Source organism: Alternaria metachromatica, assembly GCF_023757995.1.
Source record: "Alternaria metachromatica strain BMP 0045 chromosome Unknown scaffold_24, whole genome shotgun sequence".
Classification (NCBI taxonomy): Eukaryota; Fungi; Ascomycota; class Dothideomycetes; order Pleosporales; family Pleosporaceae; genus Alternaria; species Alternaria metachromatica.
The window spans coordinates 276,240-297,313 of record NW_026055515.1 but is presented as its reverse complement, the minus strand read 5'-3'; the positions used below and the strand labels follow the sequence as shown (position 1 = coordinate 297,313).

General features: G+C 53.9%; 6 protein-coding genes across 6 annotated transcripts; 3 read left to right on the top strand and 3 right to left on the bottom strand.

The window, feature by feature from the left end:
- Nucleotides 1–568: 568 nt before the first annotated feature.
- On the bottom strand, nucleotides 569–2,566 carry J4E83_008432 (uncharacterized protein; the record flags this gene model as incomplete). The annotated part of the gene is made up of 1 exon (XM_049335329.1): nucleotides 569–2,566. The coding sequence occupies one exon, from the start codon at nucleotides 2,564–2,566 to the stop codon at nucleotides 569–571; it is 1,998 nt and encodes a 665-aa protein (XP_049185595.1).
- A 656-nt stretch (nucleotides 2,567–3,222) lies between these two features.
- J4E83_008431 (uncharacterized protein) lies at nucleotides 3,223–8,722 on the top strand (the record flags this gene model as incomplete). Its single annotated transcript, XM_049335328.1, has 3 exons — nucleotides 3,223–7,604; nucleotides 7,656–7,747; nucleotides 7,797–8,722. The coding sequence occupies 3 exons, from the start codon at nucleotides 3,223–3,225 to the stop codon at nucleotides 8,720–8,722; spliced, it is 5,400 nt and encodes a 1,799-aa protein (XP_049185594.1).
- A 709-nt stretch (nucleotides 8,723–9,431) lies between these two features.
- J4E83_008430 (uncharacterized protein) lies at nucleotides 9,432–11,888 on the top strand (the record flags this gene model as incomplete). The annotated part of the gene is made up of 1 exon (XM_049335327.1): nucleotides 9,432–11,888. The coding sequence occupies one exon, from the start codon at nucleotides 9,432–9,434 to the stop codon at nucleotides 11,886–11,888; it is 2,457 nt and encodes an 818-aa protein (XP_049185593.1).
- Nucleotides 11,889–12,571: 683 nt separating this feature from the next.
- Nucleotides 12,572–14,230, top strand: J4E83_008429 (uncharacterized protein; the record flags this gene model as incomplete). The annotated part of the gene is made up of 1 exon (XM_049335326.1): nucleotides 12,572–14,230. The coding sequence occupies one exon, from the start codon at nucleotides 12,572–12,574 to the stop codon at nucleotides 14,228–14,230; it is 1,659 nt and encodes a 552-aa protein (XP_049185592.1).
- Nucleotides 14,231–15,002: 772 nt separating this feature from the next.
- On the bottom strand, nucleotides 15,003–17,856 carry J4E83_008428 (uncharacterized protein; the record flags this gene model as incomplete). The annotated part of the gene is made up of 2 exons (XM_049335325.1): nucleotides 15,003–16,061; nucleotides 16,111–17,856. 2 exons carry the CDS (start codon nucleotides 17,854–17,856, stop codon nucleotides 15,003–15,005), a joined length of 2,805 nt encoding a protein of 934 aa, XP_049185591.1.
- A 1,690-nt stretch (nucleotides 17,857–19,546) lies between these two features.
- On the bottom strand, nucleotides 19,547–20,298 carry J4E83_008427 (uncharacterized protein; the record flags this gene model as incomplete). Its single annotated transcript, XM_049335324.1, has 2 exons — nucleotides 19,547–20,214; nucleotides 20,292–20,298. The coding sequence occupies 2 exons, from the start codon at nucleotides 20,296–20,298 to the stop codon at nucleotides 19,547–19,549; spliced, it is 675 nt and encodes a 224-aa protein (XP_049185590.1).
- Between the last annotated feature and the right edge of the window lie 776 nt (nucleotides 20,299–21,074).

Below are 21,074 nucleotides of genomic sequence, written 5' to 3'. Positions count from 1 at the left end.
TCCGTGCACGCAGACGATATCGGTTCACGGACAGCACTAGCAGCACAACGTTGACGCTACAACCCACGACACATGCTGTCACGATAGGGCGCAGACATTCGCTGCCGCTTCACTTTGCACGTTATTTGGACAGCACCGTCAATTTCCCAAGCACCGTGACACAAGCTAGAATCCCTCCCGCCTCCGCGCGCTCCCCAGCGTGGCCGTGCAAAGGCCCGTATCCAAACTATGCGGTACCGGCTATACCGTCCCATCGCGATTGCCTCACCCCCTTTCGCCGATATCAATCCGTGCTCCCCCAAGGTCTGCTGCTTGCATCGACTGTGCATGGGCGACAGGTGTCGACGGCCAATCACTCGAGAACGTGGCCTCTCACCGCCTGCTGCATCCTTACGTGACTATCGCTGCACGTCGCTGTGATACCGGTACAGAATGCTTCTCTCTGGCAATATTCAAGTGCCACGGCGCTCAGAGCCACTTGGAGCACGTAGCCATGCCGATGCTTCCGCGGTGCTCCTACCGGAAGTGCGCTGCGTGCAGAAATCATCTTGGTTCTTTGTCATAGTATTCAAGTGTCGTCTATATTGCGAAGAAAGCGATCTGTGAAATCCAGACTACCGGTAGGGCCGAAGTCGCCAAGTGACGTGTCGATGTTCAGCGCTGGAAATCCGACCTCAGTCAATACTCCTTTCGACCTGTCACCAAAGGATCCGTGAGATATTTGGGAAGCTTTGTCCGTGGTGAAGCTCCAGAAGGACGTGATGTTGTCCTTGTTCTTCAGCGGGACCCGCTCAGCAGTAGGAGTGGGGCTCTTAGCGACCGCGTCAGCTCCCAGTACCCCATCACTAGGGCTGAAAGCGAACCTCAAGTTGCTTCTTTGCGTTTCTTCCGGCTTCTTTTTCACGGTACTAAATGCGAACGGAGACGCTGCGCCGAAGAGGTCTTGCGTGCTGATCGGTGGAGCTTGGAGAATAGTCTCGGGTGCAAGTGGCTCGTCTCGCTGGACAGTGAAGGCAGAAAGAGGTGTAACGGCTGCACTGGCTGCGGCTAGTATGGGCCGGGGTGTATCAAGAAGTGAGGTTTGCGAGTCCAATTGGAGAACCTCCGGGGACATCATTGGGAAGGTGCTTTGCTGAAACTCAAGCTGAGCTCGCATCATGGCGGCTTGTGTAGACCAGTCAGAGTCTCGACTAGACCGACTCGTGCGCAGTTCAGAGTTTTCATTCTGGATCACAATGGCATCTCCTTCGACTTGTGGAGACGCTTGTACATCGACCACAACTGCCTCTGTTGGATCCACCTGCAGCTCATCGTCGGCCTCGTTGTGGATGACGTCTTCTGCACATGACTTCTTGGCAGAAGGAATCTTCTCTGGCGATGAGTCGAAATTGACAGCTCTTGGTTTCAGCTTTGTCTTTCTACGAACTTTGCCAGTTGAAGAAGCCGGCCAAGGCGAGGTCACACGACCGTGTTGGGGCTCTGTAGACGTGGGTGCATTCTGCGTACATCGACGACTTGAGCGCCGTGGCTGTCGTTCTGATGACAATCCAGGTGTTTGGTGGCCTAGACGTTCTGCAGACTGTTGTACGTCTTGTCTTGTCGGCCCTCCTTGACTGCCCATGGAGGAGGTGATGATCGGTATGGTTCGCTGCGACCGTGGTGGGCTTGCGGTTGGTGCAGCTTGAGCCTGAGCATTTGTATCAGCGTCCTTGGCCGGCGATGAGATGACCATCGAAGCTGAGGCACTTGATCTCCACCCCTCTTGTGCTGGTGTCTCCGGAGCTGACTTCTGAGCCTGGATGGGCGCTTTTGGCAGGCTGAGTCGCAGTTCGGACAACGTTTGCGTTTGTGTTTGTGAGGTGCTATTTCGCGACCGCGACCGCGATGGAGACGTGTCAGTGTTCCTATTCGTAGCCTTGCGCATGTCGACTCGTGCTGACTCAGGACGGCGCAACCAGAAGGGGTTGGTCATGGGCGAGCGGTTCTGTATGCAATTGTTCGTGTTTGTGCTGAAGGGCTCTGCGGTACCGGGTGCGTCATCATCGTCGGGTAAGGGTGCTGTCGCGGGCGGGACTTCGATTTCGTCGAGGCTATCGTCGTGTTCGCGGTGGTCCAAATCATCCCTGGCAGCTCTAGATGTTTCTGGTGACGCCATCTGGGGCGCAACATCTTCCACGACGTCCTTGCCGTTCCCTCCATTCAGCCTTGAGCTGCTCCTACGTTTGGTGGTGTTGTTGCGACCGGCAGCGACCTTCTTGCTATTGGCGGTCCTTGTGCCCGCTACTGCACTGTTCTTGCCTGACACCCTCCGCTTCTCTACTATGGGCTTCGTCCACGGGTTCTTCCAGCCATTGTCGAAAGGCCCTCTCAGCGCGGCTGTGATTATGACGGGCGGTCGGCCGCGTAGGTATCGGGATGCAATCGCCTCGATTCTTCGTCGCTTCGCTGCCCTATGCGCGGGGTCTTCGTACTCCGCCGGTGGTTCTTCGATGAGGTCTTCGGGGTCGACATGGAAGGCGTCAAAGTCTAGTCCCCGCTTCAGGTGAGGATGCAAGCTCAGCGGCATTGCTCTGAAAGGCACGATCCAACGGCCCTCTTTTGTTCACGCAGCCTCTTCGAGTATAGTCCCAACATGTGACAGTATTATATGCGTAGTGGTGACGGTGTGGTAGAAATAGGTGGGGCTAGGCAGGATCGCATGTTCGGGCGGCGTGTGTGTATCGTGGCTGCCACGCGGCGTAAATAGAACAAGGCCTGGAGGAGCTCGGGTGTCAAGCGAAGGATATCGCCAAGACAGCTGTGGAGGATCTGCTACGCCGCCGAGCAGGAATAGCCGTTTTTTGGGGTGGCCTAGTGCTCTGGATTATCGGGATAGGCCTCGTCGGCGCATTGTCGCGAGGCGGGAGATCGATGTGGTTGCCGTGGTGATGACGAGTTAGCGCACCCATTATGGCCGTGCAGTCGGGACGAGATGTCATAGTAGATGCTAGCCCTGGAGGATATCGATAAACAAGTCAGCACGACTCGGCGACGCGTTGCAGCACCACTCTTGCGCCATTGAAGCCGCCGCTGCAGAAGCAATGCCGTTTGCGCTAGCATAGCATTCTTTCGACGCGCATGGGGACTCGCCAACAAGTTTCCCTCTCACCGCATCTTCAGCGTCGCCCTCCCGAGACATCACGGCCACCCGGCCTACGCGAGACATCCACCACCACCACCACCATGGCCAACACCCTCGCCTACCTCGAGGGCCTGTCTGAGGAGTGGGTTGACCAGCCCTCGCCCAACACAGCCGCCCACAATGCCCAGAGCCCGCCCGCGACAAAAACGCCCCAGAGCGCGTCGGCCAAAGCCCGCAGCCGCCTTCCCCGCATGCGGCAGTCGTCAGGCTCCTTCTCCGAGATCCAGGTGCGCAGCATCGCGAAAGAGCTGCGCCCGCCCAAGCAGCGCAATGCCCACCTCGAGCGCAGCCTCAGCGACATCAACGTGCCCCCCGCCCCGTCGTCGCCCAACGCGTCACACGTCGAGCCCCCGCGTCGCGCCTCGTATTCGTCCTTTTCCATGTCGCAGGGCTCCGGCATGCAATTCGGAACAGTAGCGCACCACACGGTCGCGAGGTCGCCCACGAAAGAGCCAGGATCCCAGGACACGCCCGAGTGGAGACGCAGGCTCGTCAACGGCGAAGTCGGCTACGGCAACCAGACCGACCTGTTCGGCCCCACAGGCCTCGAGAACATCTTCCAGCGGCCGGCTCCAGGCGCATCGGACGACTCTGCCCAGCCAAAGCGCAGGCTCGGGCTGCTGAAGGGCCTCAGTGCCGTGCCGCTGCCGTCGAGCCCGCCGCCATGGCCCAAATCGCGACCCAACGCGCAGCAGACGGAACAGGACGAGCAACAACAACAAACAGACCAGGAGGGACCTTCTCAGGACGGAACAGTACACGAAGAGGAATCGTCGGAATGCACCACAAACCTCATGCCACCACCCAGCGATCCTGTTCGAACCGTCAGCGGCCAGATAGAATACGAGAACGAGAACTTCAGTCCCGTCTATCTCACCATGACCGCCAACATGAATGTCAGCCAGGCCGCTAAGCCTGCTCCCAACTTCCGAGGATCCGAGCTTGCCAACCGCCTACGCCAGATTGGATCGCCGCCGCCAGAACAGTACGAGACTGAGCACGAGGAGAGTGCTCTAGGACACAGTCGCGAGGACTCGTCCTTCGCCAGACTACAGGACGAATCGCTACCGGAAGGCCTCCCCGCCGGTACCCCAGACATGGGCGAGGTCCATCGCAATGTGGAGCTCCGAAGAGGCGGATACTCTAGAGACGGATCATTCCACCGGAAACCACTCAGCCCATCGCCGGAAAGAATAGCTGGGGCGCGACCGTCTAGCAGCCGTGCTGGCACGGCCCAGTCTAGTACCACCGCAAAGCACCCTACTCCTCCTCCAGCATTGAAGACCAACAACCCAACGACTCCACATCGTCGGCGCGAACAGTTCCTCAGCCCGGATCGCGCAAAGGGCTCTGGAAGTCCTCTGAAACTCTTCGATGCCCACGACACATTCACAAGCAACCGGATACAGCGACGACTTAGTCAGTTGGAGTACAAGTCCGAGAAGGCTTCCAGCGTGAAAGCCTCTAGTGTCAAAGAGGGCACGATAGAGTCAACCAAGGCGGCGCCGAACAAATCGAGATTGACTTCGGTAGAAGAGAAAAGCTTCCAGAACCCCGACCAGGATAAGTCACAACTACCCTCCAGAGTTGTGTCTTTCGGTCAGGGTCAACTGAACCAATACGAGTACTCCGGTGACTATTCGGCGATATGTTCTGACGATGACTACGATGCACACGACGATAGCGCACCCGACGCTTCGCCTTCTTCCGACGTCGCACCCCCTGGCAGTCGTCCACCCTTCAAGTTCCAGCTCGACGAATCACCCGGCAAAGTGGAACCTTCAAAGGCTAAGAGGCACCTGTCAAGTGATACAAGAAATTCTTCTAGGAATGTTAGTGCTAGCCGGCCAAAATTCGTACCACATCGCAAGGTCTCTGAGACAGAGCCGGAATCATTCTCAGAAATCGTGCACGAGTACGCAGATGGGAAGAGAGGTCCGACATCCCCTTTCAAAAACCCGACGCCGAAGCGTAGAAGGACGATAACCGCGGTGGATGAGGACGAAGACGACGAGAATGCGGCTAGCGATGCTGAGCAGGGCACAGTACAACGCTCGCACGCAGCCATACAAGCCGTTGTTGGACGTACACGACAGGAAGCTGGCCAAGACCCTTCGAAGAAGATTGCCGATTCCGAAACACTGGCCCGCAGACACATTTTGAGACCTCGGAACCCTACGCCTAGTCAACGCAGGAGAGAGGAGATACAAGCAGAGATTATGGAAGCTACTGAAGCATTCATCCTGTCGTCACCGAAGCTGAACACCATCCGCGAACACCTAGACTCGTCAATCATGTCAGATACTGACTCGGAGCGAGATCGAGCAAAGGCGGTTGCCAATCAGATTGCCGCTTTCACCTTGAAGAGAAAGCCTAACATACGCGATAAGAACCGCAAACGATCTGTCACAACACAGGATTTCCTCGACGAAGCGCTCAAGATCATGGACTTCATCCGTACCAAGGGCAGACCAACTAGCGGTCTGGGCAGCCTTGAGGAGACGGAAGCCGAGACGCAACTGCTCGAGGAGGTCAACGATGATCCTTCTAGTATGTTGACATTTGAAAGGCCCCCAAGCAAAGAGGGTCGGCAGTCTTCCTGGCAGGACCAAAGAACGCAACACATGGATGCTGATATCATGGACCACCTCCGCAAATATCAAGAACACGAGAACGACACATTCCTGAACTCTTCAGTCAATTCCATACGAGTGTCACGTTTGAGAGGATCTGCGACGCCGGAAGACGAAAGTGTGGTGGTTGAGCAAGATGATATCCGGATCACCGACAATCCCAATAGGCACCGGGCCGATAGCGACGAGCGACCCAGCTCCCAGCCTCGCGGAAACAACACGCTTCTATCTACAGCTTCATCATTTGGAAACACGATTGTCACAAATGCATCACGCCGTTCCGAGTGTGTCGCGACCCTTGCACCCGAAGCGGTCGCGCATTTGATCCCTCAACAGGTGGCCGGAATGAGCTTTGATCGCGACAAGAATATATGGGTCCGTCAGAAGAGCCCTTCCAGGCAACAGCACCTACTAGAGGATGAGCCAAGTGGTATGAACGCAAGCGAAGACGATCCATTTGGCAACATTCCCGATCTGACAGTGGAAGACACCCATGAGCAGGATAACAAAGCAGGCTCTCCAGTTCGCCTTCAACCTACGGCAGAAACCATACTTGAGGACACGGAAAGACCCGGGGCCGAAGAAGACTCGCGCCCTGTGACCCGTGAAGGCAAAGGTGTCGCTTACACAGATACAAGCTCGGCGCCTTCCAAGGCCTCTAACTTCGGGTGGAGCTTCCCCAAGACCGACACACGGGCCACTTCTTGGAGCACGCAAGCTCCTCGAAACTACAGTACACACAAGATGCCCCATGCGCCTACAACGTATGCCATACCGGAGTCGGAGGAAGATGGTATCGAACACGAGATCCAGTACTTTGAAGGAAGAGACCATGCTCCTGCAAGTGTGCAACGTCCGCGAGTGCGCAATGTTACTATTTCGATCGCTGAGCACGAGGCTCCTGCGCGGGACCAGCATTCCGAAAGCGCACCACCACAGCGCCGCCAAAACCAATGGGGACCATCAAGTGCGCAGCAGAGGTCAGAAAAGAAACAGTCTGCTTGGGAACAGACGAACGGTACCCGGACTGTGTCGCATGGGCGGCCCAGTCGTTTGCCAGTCTTCAACGGAGATGGCGATCTGTCGATTTTGGACGATGCCCCGTCAAAGAACTATCGAATGCAACTATCAATGAACGTCGCACCTCCGCTCAGACACGAACGACGAGACACGCTTGTGGCCGCACCGTCATCACCTGTCAAGGATGTTACATTCATGCTCAGCGATCTCCCCGAGTTCACCCTCAACCAGATCGACGAGTTTGACCTTCCGGATCGAGTTGTCGTAAAGCACAACGGGAGTCGATTTTCCAAGGCCCTGGAGGACCGCTATGCACAGGGTACTGCGGAGCTCGTCAAGGCGCTGCAAGATGTTGAGCCTGATGAGCCGTACTGGGAGGATCTGCGCAGCGTCAATCTCCGGAAGAAGGATCTCAATAGCTTACACCGCCTTGATGAGCTCTGCTACTCTCTCGAAGAACTTGATGTTTCGGACAACAAGATCAATCAGGTTGAGGGTATCCCCTACACCATGCGGCGACTACAAGTACAGAACAACTGCCTGAACGGACTCACTTCCTGGACGACCCTCGTCAACCTTCAGCACCTTGACATTTCCGGCAACGATATCGATAGGCTTGATGGTCTCGCTGAGCTTGTGCATCTCCGCATACTCAAGGCCGACAACAACAAGATCAAGTCCCTCCAGGGCATCCTACACCTCGATGGTCTGATGGAGTTGAGTGTTCGTGGTAACGAGATCGACATGGTTGACTTCACCCGAACGGATCTGTAAGTAAATGAACTTGAACAAGCCTTGTTCCCTGCTAATCGATGCGATAGAAAATCTCTCACAGATCTGGACATGCGCAAGAACCGTTTGCTTGAAGTACGGAATCTGCATTGCCTACCCCAGCTTCAGCATCTCAACCTTGGTATGTCTTCTTTTGCTATACTCATTCGATCAACACTGACCCTTAGAAGATGACAACGAAATCGAGGAGTTTCCCCTTCTTGATGGACCTCTGAAGCCATGCAGATTCCTGCGCTCGATCCGTATGTGCCGAAACGGAACAACACTCCTCGACGTCGACCAGTACTTCCCCAAGCTTGAATCTCTCTACGTTGACGGCAACTGCCTGACGCAAGTATCTGGACTAGAACATCTCCGCCACCTCCGCACCTTCTCCGCCCGCGAACAAATCCTAAACTCGGAATCCGACATGGAAATGTGCGCAAGCAACCTAGTCCGAAACACTGAAGTCCGCAACCTATATCTCTCCCTCAACCCAACCTACGGCCTACAGATATCTTCACACCTACTAAGTCTGCAACGCCTAGAACTAGCCTCCATGGGCCTGAAAGAACTCCCCGACAACTTCGGCCAGCTAACCCCCAACATCCGCTCCATAAACCTCAACTTCAACTCACTGACCGACCTCCGCCCCCTCCTCAACATCAAGCGCCTCAGCACCCTCCTCCTCGCCGGCAACAAACTCGAGCGCCTCCGCGCCAACGCCATGGTCCTCGGCAAGCTCCCCACGCTCTCCACCCTCGACTGGCGCGACAACCCCCTCACCCTCCGCTTCTACGCCCCGACCTGCGAAAACCGCATCCTGTCTCTCCGGCAGAAACCCTCCGACGAGCAACTCACCAACCGCTTTGTATTGCCTGAGGGCGAAGTCGAAGCCGATGTCCAGCACCTGCAACGGTTGGACTATGAGACCCGAATTAGGCGTCGGGTTACCGAGATGATGCTGGCGAATCTTTGTAGGAGTCTGAGGGAGTTGGATGGGCTGCCGTTTGATAAGACGAGGGTGCTGGTTAAGGATGATGTTTGGGAGAGGTTGCTGTTTTTGGGCGTTATTCAGAGGAAGAGGGCGGATACGGCGGTTGATGAGGGGAAGTAGGGTGGTGCATTAGAACATGTGAGCATGGAGTTGCAAAGACATGGGAGGTGGGAATCTGGAAATGGCGCACGTTTTGCATAGCGTTTTGGCATGGCGTTTTGTATGATCATTTCAGAGCGGTCGGTCTCATTGTTTCTCGTTCGCGAAGCATTCATACTTGAGCATCTTCTAGGCGTAGGTACATATTTTTTGGACCTCGCACGCTTCACTGCGGGAAAGCGAGGATTAGATCTTTTAATGACGGGATGAGGTGCATTTGGTAATCAAGAATAGTCTTTGCATACTACCTTCTGGACGCGTTTTGATGCAGTGACGACACCTTGACATCCATAGCCCAAAGTACCACTCACAGTCATCATTGCAAGCGAATCGTGACGATACGAGCGCGAACATAAGAAGAAGACACTTTGACATAGCTGCTGAAAGCTCCAGGGCTGAACTTGGTATCTCCGTTCTCGAAGTCTTCACTAGGTTTGCATAGAGAACACCCGTAGGATCTATAGGCACATATAGTTGGTGTGTTATCACAAGGGAAGTTCCAAGGTTGCTCCTGCTGTAGTGATGATCAACCTCCCCGCGCTCCACTAAACAGCTCCGCAGTGGCCCGTGCATCGTCCATCAAATCGATCCAGGCCCCGTGACACGTGGGCATCCATGAACTCCAAAGGTCATCACGTTAGAGTGATCTTCTTCCATCATACAATCAACGATGTCTTCCACATCCGACGAAGACAGAGCGGTGCAACTTGCCGAGAAGGCAAGTGAGAGCACCAAATCAGGCGATTTAACCGTTGCAGCCCGGTACCTGCGTGAAGCTAGTACGATCGCACCCGAGCATCCGCGAATCAAAGAGGCATGGCTTGCACTGAAAGAAGAGGAGGGAAAGAGCGAACTACTGGGCCACTGTCGAGCCTGGGTCATCAGCAAAGACGAACACGATGGCGAAAAGGCACTCAAAGCGATCCGGACCCATGGCCTGAAGCAGGACGAAGCGGAACAAGCGATGTCCATCCTCTTTGACTTCAAAGGCGAAGACGACATCCTCGACCAGGTCTCAGGCGAACTACTCCAGAACCCCGGGGCCCAGATGTGGGTCGCCAAAGCCATCCGCGAGCAGCCGACACGCATCTACTACGAGATGTTCGAGCGGGGCGACGACTCCATCGACGGCTTACTCAAAGTCTGTCTCAACCGGGCGGTCTGGCCCGACGACGAATCTTTCAAGACGGGGCATAGAGATATCTTTATGCTCAGTTTGGCGATGATGATGGAGGAGGCGCTTGAGCATCCTGAGCGTGCGATGAAGGGGATCGCGCAGCTGCTTGCTCATTACGCGGAGCATCTCAAGGGGATCATTGATGCGGACAGTTTCGATGTTATCCTCACTTCGCTGGATATTCGACTTCCTGCTAGTCTGCGTAGTCAGGCTACTCTTGCGAGTATCAAGTTGTTTGAGCTTGCGCCGGAGACTGCTAGCGAGTTGATCTCGAAGTTTGTTACGCACAGGACGAAGAAAGGGGAGGCAAATGATCTGGTTATTGCATTTTCGGCGGCTGCAGCTATCTTCCCTGTCGCTGTCACAGCTGCTGCTGCGCTCTTCCTCACGGATGGCTTTGTCAGCACGTTGGTGTCAAGGGTCCAAAGCAAGAAGTCGCACAACCTGGAGCAAGCTACTCTGGAGTTGATCAGCGCTGCCTGTGTCGACAAGAACTGTCGAGAGGCGATCAGCAAGAACTGCAGGGAGTGGCTGGAGGACGTGGTCGCAGAAAGTCAGAACAAGAAGCGTGCCAACTTGGCCGCGCTCGTACTTGTCAAGCTAGGCGAAGAGCAGCCATCTGAGGATGCACCAAGGATCGTCAGAGCAGAGAAAGTAGACCAAAGCGACCTGATTGCCAGCTTCAAGTCCATGGTCATAGGCGGCGACACATCCTCAAAGCAAGACTCAGTCGAAGGACTCGCCTACGCCTCGCTCCAACCCAAAGTACGAGAAGATCTCTCCAAGTCGCCAAAGTTTCTCAAACGCCTCATCGAAACCATGAGCGACCCTTCCTCACCCAAGAACATCGTATTCGGCGGCCTCACCATCTTCGTCAACGTCACACAATACCTGCCCCTACAATCCGAAGAGGAAAAGCGCATGGCCCAACTCAAAGCCTACGCCAACGTGCAAAAGCCATCGACCCCCCACGTCCTCCTCAACGACGAAGACGTCGCCATACGCTGCAAACGCGTACTAGACGCAGGCGTCGTCCCCCTCCTGGTACAAGTCTGCAAAAAGGGCTCCCCATCTATCCTCACCCAAAGCAGTCTAATCCTGCTTTCCCTCTCCAAAGACACCAAATCGCGCGGCACCATGGCACAACAAGGCGCGGTAAAACTGCTCATCCAGATCTACGACCACATCTCCTCGACCAACGACCTCTCAACAACCGGCACCACGCCCTTCCCTCCCGCCGCCCTCCCCACCACAGCCCAAGCCCTCTCCCGGCTCCTCATCAGCATAAACCCGTCTCACGCTTTCAACGCCGCACTACCCAGCGCATCAGCCATTCGCCCCCTCCTCAGCCAACTCACACGCACTGAGTCTACGACCTGGCAACTTCACGCTTTTGAAGCGCTCCTCGCGCTCACGAACCTCGCTTCTCTGGATAGGAATACGCAGGACCATATCATTCGACAGTCTTTCGACACGGTTGTTGATGATTTGTTACTTAGTTCCAACACGATGATTCGGCGTGCGGCTACGGAATTGCTGTGTAACCTCATGGCTTCACCTGTTTGCATCTCCAACTTTGCGGATGGATCGCCGCGGGCGAAACATAGACTCCATCTCTTACTTGCTATGACGGACGTCGATGACGCTGCAACACGATCAGCGGCTGGAGGTGCGCTAGCGATGTTGCTGAGCGTGGATCTTGCGGTTCTCGAATTCCTCAAGCAAGACAAGAGTGTGGAGTGGCTTGTGGGGCTGTGCAAGGATGAAGATGAGGGGATTAGGTATCGGGGGATTGTTTGTCTAAGGAGTGTGGTGGATGTTAAGGAGGGGGTGGAGATTTGTAAGAAGAAGGGTGTGGTGGACGAATTGAAGGGGGTGTTGCAGGGGAGTAGGAGTCAGGAGGTACTGGGCGTGGGGATCGAGACTATGAAGATATTGTTGGGGCAGTAGGTTGGGGTGGTGGATGGAAGGATCCGATGACTTGAAAAGTGTTTAGCTCTATCTTGTCATTGGAAAGCTCCTCGCTCCACGCGGCTACACTAAGTCTTGTCGCATCAAAATGCTCATTGAACGGCGAGATACGTTGTTTTAGTCGCTTGTATTGCGATGACTGTGAGTGGCACCCGGTCGCCAAAAAAGGCCGAACTCAGACCTCACCAAATTTAGCGTGCAGAAAGAGAAACAGCAAAACCTCTACTTCTTGCAACACTTCTTTCTACACCTACAACAAAAGAGTAATACTAGCTAACTAGCTAGTAAAATAGCTCTTGTAATTTTCTATAATTCTATCTACTAGAAATTTAAATTGTATGCCTAGGTAAAGTAACAGAAGCCCTCTGCTAGAGCAAGTTTGTGAGTTCGGGCTTTATTGGCAACCGGGTGAGTGGCTAGTCATCCAAGGGTCCTCACTGATGCGTACCGTGGTTGCTTCTAGTTTCCAGTCATGCTCGCTCTTCGAACCACGTCTTTCTGCATCTATGTGACTCACAATCCGATGTTACCCAATTTTCTTTGTTTTATCCTGAGAAATAGTAACATCGCCGTACTTATAACCCGAACCTAGATACCATCTGACAGTACAACACCACAAATTCGTATACTTTCCTAACACTATCCACCACCGAAACTCCATAATGGCCCACCAACGAGAGCCCAGACTGCCCAAATTGAACAAGAAACAGAAACAAGGGCTTCAGGCGCGAGAAGCGTTGTTCAGTTTCGAGACAGAACTGGAAGAAGAGGTGTTGGAGAGCCAGCATGACGACTCATCAAGCGACGAAGAACCATCAGAACCTGATGTTTATGCGCCCATGGACGTCCTAAATCTTGCTAGGTTTGTGTCACCAGCTACCACCGAGACGAAAATGTGGTTATCTCTGACTGCCTACATCCAACTCAACAAGTTACTAGGGGCAGCAAAGAGAGCGAGCGATCATCATTTCGATACATGGTCAAGCCCAAAGACCTTGGAGAGGACGTCTGAAATGGCACAGGACGAATGGGAGAAAGCAATCGAGCACCAATACCAAACTTGGCATAACGACATCACCAACAAGCTCAGTGCAGAGATTGACGCGCATTCCTTCTCCATCCGGCAATGGCAGATAACCGAAGAGCATAAAAACATCTTGAAGTCCGATACACTGCCTTTGATAGTGCAGGCTGAGACAACTACTGCCGGTCTCAGAAAGCTCCTCATCGTATTGCGAGACTTCAAGAATCAGATGAAAGGAGAATACATTAATGCATATGAGCATACCGATGCCACTGATTTGGCGTATATCAACTCCATGATCCAGCGCTTAACCAAGCCCTACAAGTCACCCCAGGTCCACAAATCATGGTACATTGGCCCCGACGGCCGCGATCTCGATGCGTCGGAGAGATTTGACGAAGATGTCAATGAATATTATGGCAGAAACATCACTGATCATTTTCAATCGTTGGGTGGATTCTGGTGCCCTATCGCGCGGCAACGCTCAAGTGTACGCCCGTGGCAACATGACACCGGGGCTGTCCATCTAGTGCACTACAACACAGGCGACTACGCTTGCGACTATCTGTTTGGCAAAACAGACAACAAACGCGGCCACTTGATGGACCCTTCCAACGGCTTCCCGCTTGGCTTCGAGTTCAGGGGTATGCTCCACAGAGCTCAGATCATCATCGTTCCTGCCCGCGTAGGTGATACCGACCCCGAGACCGGCAAAAAAGTACAAGGAACCGACAAAGAACCGTATAAGGTCCGGGTGCTGGACCCAAAATTGAGGAATGGGGATGGCGACTTGAGATATCGAACCTGGCCCGTTGCCCATACACAGCTCGACGGAAGGATTCTAGAGTTTGCGAACGACAATCGGCCAAAGAAGATGTACCTGTGGTACCGCGCCGTTTTGAACATCGCGGTGCGATATAGACTTCAGGCACCCGGCTGGGAGGAAGACATAGAAGCCCTAGGACAGGACTCGTGGTGCGTACCCGGTGAATCGCTCCGGCGATCCACCATGCACGCGATTCTGAAGCACGTTGGCTTCATCGAAGACCCTGAGCCCATCTTCGCGTTAGGGCCTACCCTAATCGGCTCATCCGAGGAAAGTACAAACGATAGATCCATTGCCGATCGAGTGGCCATGGTACTGGATACAACGCATACAAACTGGTTTAAATCCCGTCGCAGTGCTTTCGCGAGTATGTATGCAGGCAAAGAGGTGGAGATTGATTGGGAGGACGAGGCGCAGGAGCAACATGATAAGTTTGCGTCATTTAAGAGATGTCAGGATTGGTATGGATGAGAAGACGCTGGGACATTTGTTACAGTAACCTCGGTAGCATTCTACTTTAACAGAACAGGGGGCTTGATATGGTTACGTTATGGAAATGTGGAAACACAACCTCGAGTGTACCTGGTGATCTGCGATGACGGTTTTGAACAGAAAGGACGAGTGCATACCTCCGGGCTACGTTTTCGTGTTGGTGATTTGAATTTGTCGAACAATGGTACTCTTCTTAAGCCTGAGTCTTAACTACACCTTCTGTTACGTATACAGTAAAGACGCTCTCTCCCATATCCTTTTTAGAATTAGCGACCCCTTAGCGAAGCCTTCGGTGCTACCACGGATTCGGGGTTGAAGCATTGTGGCAGCGTACTAGTTAGTGTTGGACAAGAGTTTCTTCCACCTCGTACGAAATCTGCAGAAAAAGACTTTGAGGAGGACGAGCTTCCTCATAGAATTCCTCATCGTATGATACGAACAGCACATCTTGCATACTGCAACCACGCATGGCAAAGGGACATTATCTGTGCGTAAGAGCGATACTTATACATACTGCAAGAACCATCAAGAACCAATCACGACACCCGACCATGAACACGTCGCTGCTCTCAATCCTAATTAAATAAGTACTAATGCGAACTCCTGCCAAATTGCGTTTAAAACGGGGTATAACTTCTAAAAGATGCCAACAAACACATACTCCGATACCGCAATGCCGACAGACTCCCTGTGAATGCGCGCCTTGCCCATTCTCCTCCCACCATCTCAACCCAAAACCAGAACCTCATCCTTACGTCGCACCCCCAACAGCAATCTTCTTCTTCACGGCCCTCATCTCCCTAACCGTACCCTCCTTCCCCAGCCCCCTCCCCACCTCAACAACAATCATCCTAACGAAATCCTTACTAAGCCAATAACTGCTATGTGCACCCAGCATAGTCAGATACTGTATCTCCAGCGGCCCACCACCGTACTTCATATAATAATCAATCTGACCATTATCATTAAGCAAATACGCTCTCTTCTCCGCAATCTCCTCGCGCGTGAAGTTATGCGTTTCGAGTTCGACGTTGCTGGGTAGACGGATAGTGGTAGGTCTGTCGTTTGCGGGGTTGTTGGCGGAAGAGGTGGACGAGCGGAAGGGGTTGAGCGAGGCGAAGTAGGAGGTTGAGGCTGAGGGAATGGTGGTTTGTTTGAGCATTGAGGCGTAGACGACGTCGACGGTGGGGTTTATGCGGCAGGCGACGGGGTCGTAGGGGTTGATGATGTTGTAGATGTTGTCGACGGCTAGACAGCCATATGTGCCTTGCTCGCCGGCGATACCGAGGGCGGCGTAGGAGTCGGCGCCGGGCTTCTCTTTGTCGCGGCGAGGGAGTAAGTTTGCGTTCTTCATGAGGAGGAAGAGGCCGACGGGGCTGCCGCAGACGAAGAGGTCGGTTGTGTTGAAGATGAATTGGTCTTGGGGTAGGTCGGCTTCAGGGAAGGATGGGTCGGTGAATTGCGGATCGACATAGGTTGGTTGTTGGCTGAGGATGTCGATGGCCATCACCGAGCCGAGCGAATGGGCGATCAAGTGCACTCGTCCGTACTCTGCGAACCCGGGGTTATTCTGGCACCACAAGCGGTAGATGCGGTTCGCCTCTGTTATGCAAGCTGATATCATCTTGGGGTTGTGCATCGGCGAGAGGTAGTATGGGATGTCGAGCATGACATCGCTAACGATACCACGTACTGAGGGGAGCGTATCGGGCGTGATGTCTTTGAGTGTGTATTTGTTCGCAGATGGGTCTTCAAGCTCGGGAGCCTCGGTGTTATCGACGTCGAGGGATACGCGGTGTCGCCAGTTGACCTGCCTTGTGTTAGTACGTTGATCGAGAATCACTGCAATGATAACTCACTGGCAGACACATGACACCTCCCATATCCTTACGCAGGTGCCGCTTGACATCCGGAGTCCCAAGCTCGACGTTCATCTCTCTTCGGAAGGCGTTCATCGCGTGCGTAAAATGGAACGTCTCCATTCGTTCTGACAGCTTCTGTCCAATACCATGTATGACCAACACCAGGTCTGACACCTTGGGTCGTTCTGACTGCGCGAGGTCGGGGTCCGACTTCTGCCTTCGATACTGTGGCGCGCCACCTTGCGATGACGAGACGCCTTCGCGTGCTGCTTGTGCCTTTGGCGAATTCTTGTTCGGATGTAGCTTGTCCCAGACAGCCTGGTCGAAACCGCGCACTACGTGGACGCCGATCGCTCTGCCCTTGCGGATGTAGTTTGCCAGTGGCCGTCGCCCGTAGTAGTCAGACGGTTGTAGTGCTGGCTTGAGGATGAAAGCTTCCTTGTCGTTAGAGTATATCACACCCGCTTTCAGGTACAGGCGCTTCCTTCCGTCGGCACCGTACTCTAGATCTCCCGCTGCTTTGTGATCTGGTCCCTCTGGACCTGTGGAGATGTCGATCAAGTCGCAGGCATTCTCCACAGTCTCTTTGCGCTCCTTCTCCGGGTCATCATCCTCTTCGGGTAGGGTGCTTTGAACGAGACCGGCTGTTTGCATCATCTGTTGCGAAGTCGACGGCCTGCTCTCTGCTCTCTTCGGCCGTTCTGGCCAGAGGTGATGGAGTATCTTCATCTCGCCGAATGCACCGACTTCAACAGCACTGTTCAGCTCGTCCGTCCACGTCTGCGTCCAGGGTCTCAGTTCGATGTATCCAGCTTCGAGCATGTTGGCGACTTCCACCTCGACAGGCATCATGCTGTCCTTGTAGAACCACGTTCCTCGTACTATCTGGGCGACATCGCTCAGCGGCGACCAGTATATGGGCTCCATTCGTATTGACTCTGTGTCCATGACTACGTGATGTAGTCTTGAGACTCCCACGGGCACCTTCGCGGATGGCCCCGGTTTCGGCTTCGAGGACCTTCGCGCGGGCGCCTTGTCTTTGGCCGTCGACAGAGCAGGTTCCATGTCGTCATCCCACTTGTAGCTGTCCACTTCATGTATAGTCGGCCGATGGCCTCCCTCCATAGGCGCAGGCTTCCACGACTTGGCCAGATTCCCTCTCGATGGGGCTCGGATGAACGGGGTGCCGGTCGTCGCAGGCTCGAGGGGCGATATTGGGCCGGGATCGTAGGCCTTCAGCGAGCCAGACATGGACTGGCCGTAGCTGCCACCACCCGAGCCGGGTGTCTTCTTGTCCACCAGCTCAGCAGACCTCGAGTACTGCCCTCTGCTCGATGACCGCCCAGACGGTATGTCTCGTCCCTGGATCGAGCCTTCCTCGCTCGAAGCACTAGCGCCTCTCTTCCTCTTCAGCCGCTCCACCGCCGGGTTGGTCGGCGTACCGCGTCCCGTCGCATCTTTCTCTCCAAACTCCTCGGTGTGCTTCAGGATCTTCTTCCGCAGCTCCAGCCACGACTCCTGGATGGCTTCGTTGTCGTATTCGGAGAAGGGCCGCGGTGGCACTCTCTTCGCAGTCGAGGTGCCCGTGGGCGGCGGCGGGAGCGGAGACAGCGGGTCGTCTATAGCGAGCGGCGACGTGTAGAAGTAGCGGACGGGGATCGTGGGCGGGGCTTCGGTGTTGTGCAGGACCTCGCGAACGTATTGGTTCGCGCGAGACGATAGTGTGGGCTCGTTGCCTGCCATGACGTCTGGCGTGGTTTGGTGTGGGCGTGAGCTGCAACTTTCAAGAGAAGCAGTCGTGGAAGAATCCCATCATATCATGGTGCTAGCGCGTATTCCGTCCCTCACGTGTTGGTGTGAAGAAGACAGCTGGCGTGGACGCGGTGGCAGCCTGAGGATGGATGTTGTTCCTTGTTGTTCTAGGGCGGTATATTTCCGATCAGCATTCGGAGCACTGACGCAACCGCCGCGCTAAAACCGACGCGTGCCTCGACATGTGAACAGCCCTCCGTCAGCCGCCTCACCCACCAAACTTATACACAGAACATCCACGTTTGCGCGAAATTGCGCCGAACCATCCGAAGTGGCATGTGCTCCAAGTTGTGCACGCAAAGTCTGTACCGTTATTTCACAATGCCAACGATTCATAGTCATCAACCTAGACCATACATCGTGACCTTACCTAGATTTGGACATGGCACCACATAAGTATTCTCAAGCAAACATTCTCACTAACTCTCTAAGCAAACTACTAAATTCATAGCAATCTGATACACGATTCACACTAGACCACCACCATGTCATCAACCACCACCATGACCATATCATCAAGAAAGGTACGCAACCAGCGCAGCACGCTGTGCGTGTATACCCCCAAACCGTTACCATCGCCTCAACCCTTTGTAAGCACCTTCGTGGACTCACCAAGAAAGCTCGGCAACACGCCGTGCGTGTCTACCCCCAAACCGCTACCATCTCCCCATCCCTTGGTAAGCGCCTTCGACGAACCACCAAGAAAGCTGGGCACATATGCTCCAAAACCATCACCACCACCATCACCACCACCATCTCCCGGACCTCTCATAGGTGTCCTCGACGAGCTCACCGAATACTACGATGGCGAAATTGCGGCGTGGGAAGCCAAATGTAATGTACAGAAAGCGTGGCTGGACCACGCTTCCGAACTCATCGCCGAGTACGAAGAAGAAAGAATTGCTGGGATGGAGCATATCGGCTTTCTGACCAAGTGTCTGTACGCGAACGAAAGAGCCCTGACGCAGTGTTTGTACGCTATGACGTTAATAGTAACGGTACTGCTGGTACGCTGAAACTACCAAGTAGAGGAAATGTCCGAAAGGAAAAGATTGTCCAAAGTCACTACTGCTGTTACCGTTGGGCAAAACCTCAAGCCGAGATAAGCCATAACAACGGAATACCACGTTGAGGGTTCCAAGGTTAGCACAGAACTGCCTATACCACGCTACCAGGGGCGACGCGCTTGCTCTCTCTGGCACCGCCCAACGAGACAAGCATTGCGAAACTGCGCATACAGTAGAGGAGCATCTCGGCCACCGGGTAGTAGATAAGCTGAGATCACGACAGGTTCGTGACCAGCTCCGAGACACGATTGTCGTCGTCTTCGAGACTAAGGCTGTAGAAGGGGAAAGGTGATGACCAGGAGACGAGGTCTCGGGTGAAAGAAATCCAGTCTGATGGTACATGGGCGGGCCCATATATGTAACACTTTGGAGACTAGAGTAAGGGCTGCGCCCAGGAAAGGTACGAAGGTATCGTCGGACTAGTATAAAACATAGTTTGGATTGCCTCAGGCGAAGATAAATATGACGATTCATGATGATATAAATTATGGGTATCTTTGTTACTCGCACACATACTTTTGCCCCCAACTCCCAAACACATAAAAAAACACATTTCACCTCCGACTCTGATTCCGCCATCCCAGCCCCGCCGCCCCCCTCGCAGCCAACCACTCATTCTCCTTCTTCCCACCCCGTCTCCCAAGCAACGCCCCAACATCAACCTCCAACTCCCTCCAAAGCGCCTGCTCCACCTGCACCCCAAACTCCTTATCTTGGCCATGGCTCCCTAATAGCACAATCTTTCCAGGCGGCACACCCAATCCGCCCACCGCATGAACAACAGCTTCCTGCAGCTTCGCCCAGAACTTTGCGCGAGGGGCTTCGTAGACGGGGAGACTCCACCAACCGAGATCGTTTCGCGCGACGTAGTTGATCATGCGGGAGTGGGGGGTTGGTGGGTTGGTTTTGGAGGGGGAGCAGCTGGTTTCGTGCATGCTTGCGCTGAAGGAACTGGAGTCGAAGGCCAGGACGAGGATGTGTTGGTGTTGGTGGGGGAGCGTCGCAGAAACGCATGTTGTGTGTTCTAATCCGGCATGTGTGGCGTATGCTTCCGAGTATATCGAAGGGGTATCCTCTGATAGAGCGAGGCCGGCTGATAGTAAAGCGTTTTCAAAGTCCTTCTCATGGGATCCGTAGAAGGGGAATGTGACGGCCGATGTGATATTTGTGATTGGGTGTCCGAGTTCATTTTCGAGGGTTGCGTGGACTTTTGATAGGAATTCTGTGAGGATTCTGCTGTCGTTTGGAGAATTCGATGAAGTGTGTGGTGTCATCCACCGCGACATTAGGTCTATGTACTCGGCATCTCCGGGGATTTGGGCCACGTCGATTGTTGTGCCGTTTGGGTACCGCGCAGCTGCTACTGCTTGTGATGTTGTGAAATGGACGCCGATGCTGGGAGGCGCATCAAGTCCTTCCGCGGTAGTGTGTTTGTCGAGGGGTTCTTCGACAATGGGTATTTGGTGGTGGTATCGTACAGCTCGTGCACTAGCCAAAGGCACAAGCAGAAGAAGACCGAAGAGTTTCATTTTGAAGTCGTGAGATGATGATTGTTACAAAGAAAGAAGAGAGCGTAAGGAACCGACTACAATAAAGAGCGGACCCGAGTATTCGTAGGATCAGGTGTAGAAAGAAAGGATGGCACAGCGTGAAAGAGCGACGGTGGTGAGTAAGAAGTGGTGGGTGGAAGAAGCGGCAACGACAACGGCGGTACGCTCGTCGTCCCCTCACTCCATCAACGGGGCGACTCCCGACACCTTATAGGAGTCGTCCAAAGACATCCGATCGTACCGTCAAGGCAAAGAGGATCCGAGGTTCTGGTCCAGCCTGCAGCAAAGCAGCGCAGCGCTAAAGCAAACTATGCTCTCTACTCTTGCTGCACAGCCCGCACAACGCCCTTGCTAACGCTACAGACTTCCTACTCTATACTACTAAGCTAACTTTAAGTTATAGTATAGTTATACGTAATTTATAATACTTAGCTACTTACTCTACGCGTTACTTATTTTACACTATTATAATATATTAACAATATAATACCTTATAAATGTACATTTATAACCTTATTACACTGCCTATATC